The sequence below is a fragment of the Bombus flavifrons genome, chromosome 13 (genome assembly GCF_040668555.2).
Source record: "Bombus flavifrons isolate JBK064 chromosome 13, iyBomFlav1_principal, whole genome shotgun sequence".
NCBI classification, from domain to species: Eukaryota; Metazoa; Arthropoda; class Insecta; order Hymenoptera; family Apidae; genus Bombus; species Bombus flavifrons.
In genome coordinates this window covers 12,505,580-12,514,301 of record NC_138454.1, presented here as the reverse complement: position 1 = coordinate 12,514,301, position 8,722 = coordinate 12,505,580, and the positions used below count along the sequence as shown (strand labels likewise).

Sequence of the window (8,722 nt, the reverse complement as noted above, 5' to 3'; positions counted from 1 at the left end):
AGGAGAGCGAAGAATCATGTTTGTATCGCGTTAGAGAGAAAAAATCAAAACTTTTAAAAAGACGTTGTTGACTAAAAATAGTTGTGCGTGGAAAAAAACGTGAAAAGTACTTCTCGTCGATCATTTTTTTTTTTTTTTGTTTTATTTTTTAATACTTGTCTATATGATAGATATGTACGTGCGATATGCGCAATTAAAAATAAAAGTATAAGAGTTAGATTAATCGAAAGGTTGAAGGGGAAACGACGATCGATATATCTTTTCCTTTAAATCGAATAATTACGTTACTCTCGTTATGGTTTTGCGTTCTACGGAAATAAAATTGTTACGAAGCAAATAATCGTCTAACTCGAATTAATCTATATGGTTTTGTTATTTCGTGCTAATCAAAAACGAAAAATCGTGCCGCCAAACGAGCCCCGTTCGTTTCGATTGAAATTAAAAGTGCCCGGGCACTTTCAAAACTTCTTTCCAACTTTCGTTCGTTTTTAATGCCTTCTTTTCTCATACTTGATCGTGCTTAATCGATTAATTATAACGACGCTTTGACGACTGCCAATTCAGAAGCAGAAATCCTTCGTGTATGTATGTGCGTATGTGACTCGTGACGAGTATGAGCGCGTATGAATGCATGGAATGCACGGAATGCACGCAATCGTGTCTAGAAAACTAGAAAAACCAGAGCCAAGTATCAACAATGTTGTAAATTTTTCCATCGATCGGGACGCGTTTATAATCTTTTATCTTTGCAAATACGATGCAAATACGATGCAAATACGACATTTTATGTTTCGCTTTCTTCTTTCTTTTTTTTTTTTTCGAGAATCGTTATTTTATCGTTGTTCGTCAAGCTGCTTGATTTTGTCGTGTCAAGTATCGTTCGACTGTTTGTTTATTTCGTCGTTGTTCATATTGTTGGCGTTACTTTATCGTTTTGTACTATATTATGTATTAGCAGTTTGATACTAACGATCGATGTTGTTCTTATTCGTAAGTTTTGTCGAAAATTTTCGACGATAAAGGAACGATATAAACGCGAACCCGACTACGTGTTTACATAATTACGTTACAACGCGAAACTTGTGTTGGTGCCTTTCCGCCGGGTCTTCTTCCATTATCATTTAGATAGTACTGTCGCGCAAAGGATAATCTCGATGAATCAAAAGGGGTAACGTAATTAATAATTAACGATTTGATTCGATAAATAGTTATAGTGATGACAATCGTAATCGTAATTGTGATTATCCTTGTCGGTCTGATTATAACGAGGAAAGAATGCTGTAATTAAGGTAAGAAGAAGAAAAAATGAATTAACGTCTAGCCAAGAAGAGCAGAAAAAAGATGAAAAGAAAAAAAGAAGCAGAAAACGATTATAACGATATAGCGTTTCACGATCACGCGACGAAAGAGTAAATGAGAAATAAAAGCAATAGAGAAATTGTAAAAACTAGAAGAGAAAACGAGGGAAGGGAAGGTGTCGAATGCTAACGAGTATAAGAAGGGAGGATAACAAGCGAGGAAAGAGGAAACAGGGTGATTATGATTATGATGAAAATCATGATCACGAGAGGGGGAAAAAAAAAAAGTTCTATCGTCTTTCGTAACGTTTTAAAGAAAGATCCTTCCTGATGTGTACGAACAATAAAACTTTCACCGTTTCCTACTATCGCTTTCTTTCGTCATGCCTTCCCGTTAAATTTACAAATTTTTCTTTCCCATTATCGAAATGATCAGGCAGTCTCCGCGAAAGATATCTTTTTGTGAATTTTCTTCGTTACTCGCTGACGTACGACGTGGCGAAGAAAGAAAGAATACCGTAAGAAAAGTACGAGAATCGTATAATTACGTCGAAAACCCATGCCTTTATGATTTTTACTCGATGTAAATCTTCTTCGTTGTAACATTTCGATTTTTCAGCATGGTTATCGAGATACGAGCGAGTAACGATAATAACGATGAAAGTAATTCTTTCTACATCCGAATCCCTGCAAACTTACAAGAAACATTTTACAATGAGAATGTACTCGACTTACGCTGTTTATAACGATAATCTCTCCGATCCTTACTCGACAACCTTTTTTGCAATGGATGAATAATAGTAGAATACTCATTTTCTTTACCGTGTCTCTATTTTTTCAGATACGAAATAAAATATACATGTTGAACATAAGACGTTGAAGTAATATCCTCCATGATTTTTGTTCTTTTTACGCGCATCTTATCTTCCTATTTACCAACGCCACGATGATATCGCTGTTTACGATCAGTGCAAGAACAAACTTAAAAGAGTTACGAGAGCATTACGTTACGCGATACGTTTATCTTTTCATTTCTATAATTAATTAATTTATTTTCTTGTGAAATATTTTTCCATTCCATAATTGCTTTATATCTGGTCGAGGGAAATTTTCATCGATTACAATGGTTTGATTTGTAACGCTTCGATCGTAACGTATCAACAATGTAGGCTGATGATAACCCACGACACGAATAACAGGCTGAGTTTTGTTAAAACCATAGTTGTTCTGAAGTCCAGTCTCTCCATCACTTTCGACACGCTCGCTTCGTATCGATCGATCCGGTATTTCATAATAAATTTAAAATATTTAGAAATTATCGATTTACCGAATTTATTTGGCTCGATCGAATTGGGTAAAGCCGGAGTTATTCGACTCGCTTGGACGCTATCGTTTTGACAAAAATTAACCGAAACAAAGATCAAATATTAAACATTAACCAGAGGTTCGTAATCCATAATGGATTTTTCAACGTTTCTAACGAATGTCACGAGAAGGCGAAAGTCTAGTATCCTTCGTGAATTGGGTAAGAACTCTTAATTTCTTCCTATATCACATTTCTTATTAATATTGTTTTTATTATCGCTGTTATAATAACATTGTCCGCGATATCAGATATTTTATTAGACAATTCGTAAAACTCTGTCTATCCTGTATCTCTTGGAAACAATAATTTCTAAAGATAATTCATATGTAAATAACATTTCTGCATAACACAGCGATGAGATTTATAGAAGCGAAAGATGCGATAAGTCTAGCTAATGGAATGCCGAATACAAAGACATTTCCTTTCGTGGATATCTCCGTAACGTACAAGGGTGGAACAAAAGTAAAACTCGTCGGAGAAGAGTTGTCCTGGTCTCTTCAATATGGTCCTTCCCAAGGGTAATTTATAAAATAAGAAACAAGAATAAAATATACTTTACTCTATCAACGGCTACTTGATGCATTTTCAGACTCGATTTTCTCGAAAACGAAAAAATGTTCTCCTTTTTTCCGCCCACTTGGTTTTGCACCTACGATCATCATCCGACTATCTGTACCATGATTTCGCAGACACGATAATACAATCTGTACAATAAGAATAATCTTTCGTTCGTACTTTAGGCCCATAACCTATTATAACGATGTCGTTGCATTCTTATTCTCTCTTGCTTACTAATCGTTGTGCATCTAGTGCTGATGTATGCTGTATACTATGCTGTATAGTATGCTGTATAGTATGCTGTATAGTATGCTGTATAGTATGCTGTATAGTATGCTGCATAGTATGCTGTATAGTATGCTGTATAGTATGCGATAATATTATATATATATATAAATAGTATCGTATACTTCTTCCATCATTCTTTATTCTTTTATTTTTCGATTTAAGATACTTACCATTGTTAAAAAAGATGCGAGAATTTCAAGAATATTGGCACAAGCCGATATACAAAGACTGGGACGTACTTTTCACGTCTGGATCGATGGACGGGTGTAGCAAAATTTTCGAGATGACTTTAGAAACAGGCGATCCTGTGATGGTTCAAGCACCGACTTACGACGGAATTCTAAATGCGGTAAACCTACACATTCGTTTACTATTTTTTTTTTTTTTTTTTTATGATTTCGATCTCCCTCTAACTAAGACTAAATACCTCGATATTCTCAAGCTGTTTTAATAGATTTTATTTTATCGAACTCTTCAACGTTCTTCATCTTTTCTTCAGCTCGCGCCTTTAATGCCAGAATTCATCGAAATTTCGCAAGATCGGGATGGTATAATTCCGGTAAATATAAGAAACATTTGCGAAGAAAGACGAGACAGTGGTAAACCAATGCCAAAAGTGAGTTGCAGAGAAGATTTTTTACGTAATCGATCGTATATTACTACGTATTACCATATTCGGATATAAAGAAGGATGAACTTGTTTCGTAGGTCCTTTACACGAATCCTACAGGAGCCAATCCAACGGGAACAGTTTTGACAGAATCGCGAAGAAGGGAAGTTTATGAATTAGCTGATACATACAACTTTTTAATCATCGAGGACGATCCCTATTGTTTTATCCATTTCGTCGATAAGAAACCTACCACCTTCCTCGAATTGGATACCAAGGGACGTGTAATACGTTTGGATTCTTTCAGCAAAATTCTAAGCGCCGGACTTAGATTAGGCGTTGTTACAGCGCATAAAGAAGTCATTAAAAAATTAACTACACACATGGAAGCAACGAATATTCACGCTTCCTCTTTATCGCAAGTAATTTTTACAATCTTACGTACATTACAAATATTTCATACGGAAATCAAAGTATTTCCCTTCGTCGATGATTATTATTTTTACAGGTTTTGCTGTTCAAATTACTAAACGTATGGGATCTGGAGAAGATACGGCAACATTTTAACGACATTCAGAAATTTTATCACGAAAGACGAGACATTATGCTGTCCTTGATGGAAAAACATCTTACCGGTATATAATAATATCAAATTACAGCAAGGTTTCGTTTTTTAAAAATCGAAAATTTTTAACTTAGTACCGTTTTCTTTATCTCGAAACAAAAGCATCTTTTATACTTTAGGATTGGCAGAATGGAACGTTCCAAAGGGTGGGATGTTCGTTTGGCTAAAAGTGAATAAAACGAAAGATGTAATGGAATTGGCAAGGACAAAGTGTATTTCCCAAGGGATTTTTCTTATTCCCGGTCATGCGTTTAACCACGACCGCTCGAAACCTGAACAGCATCTCAGACTATGCTACAGTTACGCGACACCGCAAGAAATCGATAAGGTTCTTGTTTTCTTTGATTTCCGTTTTGTATTTAATTCACCTAATAATTTATAGTATCGCATCAATGTTCTTCTAACGTCTAGTATATGTACGTTTCTACTAATTCGTTTATATATTTCACATATTCTTATGTGAAAATTATATTACGTCGTTTCTTTCTTTTCAGGCGCTTTCAACGCTAGCTACGTTGATACGCGAAGAGATAAGAAAATAGAACTGGAAACGGAGTTGAAATATATTATTTATGTTTCTTCGCGTCTTTTCTTTTACAGCTATAATTAAGTTTGTAATTCTTTTGTAATTTGTAGTATGTGAATCATTAAGAAAATAAATATTATATATCAAGCTTTTAAATATTTTAATTCATCTTCCCCGTGGAAAAAGAACAGATATAATACATTATAGATGGATATATAATTTGCAATTTTTAGTTTTTAATTCTTTTAATTTTAATTTGCGATGCAATAAGATAAAAAAATATATGTATCCTTTTTTATAATTCGCAGCTAAATGCATGTAAGATTTCAATAGAAATCCGCACTAATGTTGTGTTTACCTTAAGGTTCGTACGATATTTCACTTGGAATATCATGTTTTCAGTGACTGGTGGATATCGAACTCGATCCTGAGTTATCGATATGATTTTGAATTCACAATTTAGAATTTACGCTGGTGGCTGCGATGTGAATGACACGAAAAATATCGCAGGACTAAACATTAGTAAAATTCGTTTAAATAAATAAGCTCAAGCAACAACAAGTGTCGAAAAAGGTTAGGTTATCTCCATTTACATCAATCAGCTGTGCCAAGTTCGTACCAGAAAGTGAATAATTTGTGATAAATTATTATTTCTCTAAGTATATCTTTGTTCAAATTATTATCAACTTAATGTAACTATCTGTAAAATCGATAATAATTCGTAAAAAAATACTGTAGAAAGAATAGTGGTTTAGCGAGTAGGAAGAATGAGCGAGGTTCAGGAACCTGAAACTGACAAAGTGGAACCAAACGTACTGTTAGAAACTCGAGAAATCGGAGAAGACGAAATTGAAAAGTTGAAAGGAGATACTGTAGGAGATACTCTTTATAGCGGCAAATGGATAATCAATATTTTACTTTCAATATCAAAGGTACGTATCATAGTCTTAAGTCGAGTTACATTTGATTCAAGCTCGTATTAATTTCCTATGTTTTATTGTTAAATTTCAATAAGTCATGTTTTAAGAAAGGTATTACTTAAATCTCTGTTATATTAAAGATGTTTATTTTGACGATATAAATAAGCTAAATTATGTCTTAATAATTATAATAAACTTTGTAAATTCATTCGTTTCACCAAACAGTCTTTAGCTCTTTCAAAGTTACGTATAATCGAAGCATTTTGATAAAAATTATTTATGCGTTTAATCTATACAACATACACATATCTACTTATACATACTTGTATATTAACATTTGTTATATGAGCGTGTTCAAAGTAATTTAAATAAACTGAATATTGCAAAGGTTTTCGAAGATGGCTGGAACGAGAAAGTGGAGTACGACTTGTGCACATTATGGGATATGACTGCGGAGAAAGACGTTGTTAACTTTCTTGTAGATAATGATTTTCTTAAAATTGCAGAATTTGCTTTGAATTCATCCGAAGAACCAAGATTTACGGTACGATTTATTTCAAGATTATTTTATCTCTTAGATCTGTATTTTATTTATTCAATAAAAATCTTAGAAAACATTTCCAGAGTACCATGATTTCTAGACTATAAGAACTTGCAGTCCTTGATTTCTATACGCCGTATACTCCTTTTATATATATCGAATCCTTTATGGTTCTTAATGATTTTCTAATTGAAATAACTGAATTGAAACGCTAATAAATAGAAGCTATTTGTTTATAATGTATCTAAATTTTGTTAAGTCATAAACTTACTCACTAATCGAATAGTTAGAATTTCTTAATCTTATTTTCTATTTATCCTTTCCATATATTAAAATACTTTGAACCTATTTTGTACATATTTTTAAACCTCTTAAAAGATTCATAGATCATAATAGTAAATTTTTGATTAACAAAAAACTATGTTTCCTTTCGCATTTTATATTATATGTAAAAGCTTCTTAGTATTCTTATTTTTATAGGAAATAATTTTGGGAATAATTGGCAATATGACTTGCGAACCGTCAGTGCTTGATGCATTGGGAGAGAAAGAGGAGCTTCTTGAAACAATTCTTCGCCTCCTTTCTTCCGAAGACAGTGCTACATTAGTACAAATACTTCGTCTTCTACGTTCTGCACTTTGGAATATTCAAATCAATCCTGAATCAAAATGGAGAGTTAATTTAAGAAATTCAACCTTTTTAAGGGAGGTGATTCCTTTTATCTTAAAAAGTTCCACAAACGGTAACTACAATAATACTTACTCTTTGCAACAGTAGTAATAATGAGATTAAAAACAAATAGGAATTTGAATTTAATACTGATCAAATTAAATTATTACAGAGGAACTTTTGATCGCAACGACAAGTTTTTTGCGTTCTTCGGCAGAGATCGATCTTTCATCTGGGGAAACATTATTGGATGAGCTATTCGAATCTTCTAGTTTTCTGCCAGGTGCCAAATTTCATTATATTTTTAACGAAAAATTATCCAATCCATCTGTATGAGATAGAAGGCAAACGAGAAATTTGAAACTTGTAGGAATGTTGGAATCCTTCGAAGAAGTTTTTCCTCAAGACGAAGCACCTTATTCATCTTCGACTTTAAAATATCTTGAAGATTGGTTGGAGTTGTTTTCGATTGTTCGAAAAGGACATCAAATTCATCAAGAGATCTTGCAAGAAGACAATTTAAACAGAACAGTAGAGATTCTACGAAGAATTTTAGCAAGTTTTATCGATCCGTGGAATCTTTATCCTTTAGATGAGACGAAAGCTTCTTGCGTTCATAGATGTGCAGAAATGATTCTCGATTTTCGATGGAAAGGATTTCTAAGGGCAGACTCGACAGTTGATATAGATGCGACAGTTTTAAAAATTATAGTTAGCATCAACACAGGTGAATTATATCGTTATATACGAATGACTTTCTGTACTATAGATATTTATAGATATACTATGGTTATTTTTTGCAGCAATGAAAGAAGAAGAAGAAGATTCCAAAGAAACAATGGGAGAATTACTAAAATATCTTGTAGGATATTGGATCGAAGTGTCAAAAATCTCTTCTGCAGATGAAATTATAAAAATTTTGAAAATAAACGAAGAGTCTGTTACCGATCATACGATAAATTTATTAAAATCAAAAATTCCTGCAGAAAAGATCATTAGTATAATAAATGGATTACCGAACAAATAAAATGAGGGTTTAGAATAATAGCAAAAAGAAAATGATTGAGTTAACCGATGAAAGCAATTATTGTTATAACCTTTGATAAAGACACGACGATTGGATTTTTTAATTATTCGATTAAACGAAAAATCTTTTTTCACCTTCATAAGAAATCGCTTCTACATGTTGTATACAACTCCTATCATATCCTACAAATTGTATTAGATTGGACAAAAATTTTGTATTAATTTTATATATCTTTATATTCTCTTTTTATATTAAAATGTTTTTTACCACTTTTAATCAGAAAACTTTATACTT

The 8,722-nt window shown here is 32.8% G+C and overlaps 2 protein-coding genes across 6 annotated transcripts; both read left to right on the top strand.

Moving 5' to 3' along the window:
* The first annotated feature begins 2,404 nt into the window (after positions 1 to 2,404).
* On the top strand, positions 2,405 to 5,427 carry LOC138186086 (kynurenine/alpha-aminoadipate aminotransferase, mitochondrial). 2 transcript variants are annotated; one of them, XM_069125607.1, is made up of 8 exons: positions 2,405 to 2,823; positions 3,017 to 3,182; positions 3,673 to 3,859; positions 4,010 to 4,126; positions 4,219 to 4,542; positions 4,629 to 4,755; positions 4,865 to 5,073; positions 5,240 to 5,427. In XM_069125607.1, the coding sequence occupies exons 1-8, from the start codon at positions 2,757 to 2,759 to the stop codon at positions 5,285 to 5,287; spliced, it is 1,245 nt and encodes a 414-aa protein (XP_068981708.1). In that variant the 5' UTR covers positions 2,405 to 2,756; the 3' UTR covers positions 5,288 to 5,427. The 2 variants fall into 2 exon arrangements, with proteins under 2 accessions (XP_068981708.1, XP_068981709.1); XM_069125608.1 differs by having other exon boundaries at positions 2,925 to 3,182.
* A 198-nt stretch (positions 5,428 to 5,625) lies between these two features.
* LOC138185928 (protein saal1) lies at positions 5,626 to 8,712 on the top strand. Of its 4 annotated transcripts, none has more exons than XM_069125281.1 (7): positions 5,626 to 5,844; positions 6,010 to 6,203; positions 6,580 to 6,735; positions 7,213 to 7,474; positions 7,574 to 7,684; positions 7,772 to 8,128; positions 8,205 to 8,712. In XM_069125281.1, exons 2-7 carry the CDS (start codon positions 6,039 to 6,041, stop codon positions 8,426 to 8,428), a joined length of 1,275 nt encoding a protein of 424 aa, XP_068981382.1. In that variant the 5' UTR covers positions 5,626 to 5,844; positions 6,010 to 6,038; the 3' UTR covers positions 8,429 to 8,712. The 4 variants fall into 4 exon arrangements, with proteins under 4 accessions (XP_068981382.1, XP_068981380.1, XP_068981381.1 ...); XM_069125279.1 differs by having other exon boundaries at positions 5,626 to 5,882; XM_069125280.1 differs by having other exon boundaries at positions 5,626 to 5,896.
* Positions 8,713 to 8,722: the final 10 nt, after the last annotated feature.

Coding starts and splice junctions, on each gene's coding strand:
- LOC138185928 (XM_069125281.1), top strand. CDS start 6,039: ATGAGCGAGGTTCAGGAACCTGAAACTGACAAAGTGGAACCAAACGTA. Junction 6,736..7,212: donor CCGAAGAACCAAGATTTACG/GTACGATTTATT, acceptor TTATTTTTATAG/GAAATAATTTTGGGAATAAT. Junction 8,129..8,204: donor TATAGTTAGCATCAACACAG/GTGAATTATATC, acceptor TATTTTTTGCAG/CAATGAAAGAAGAAGAAGAA.
- LOC138186086 (XM_069125607.1), top strand. CDS start 2,757: ATGGATTTTTCAACGTTTCTAACGAATGTCACGAGAAGGCGAAAGTCT. Junction 2,824..3,016: donor TAGTATCCTTCGTGAATTGG/GTAAGAACTCTT, acceptor TGCATAACACAG/CGATGAGATTTATAGAAGCG. Junction 4,543..4,628: donor ACGCTTCCTCTTTATCGCAA/GTAATTTTTACA, acceptor TTATTTTTACAG/GTTTTGCTGTTCAAATTACT.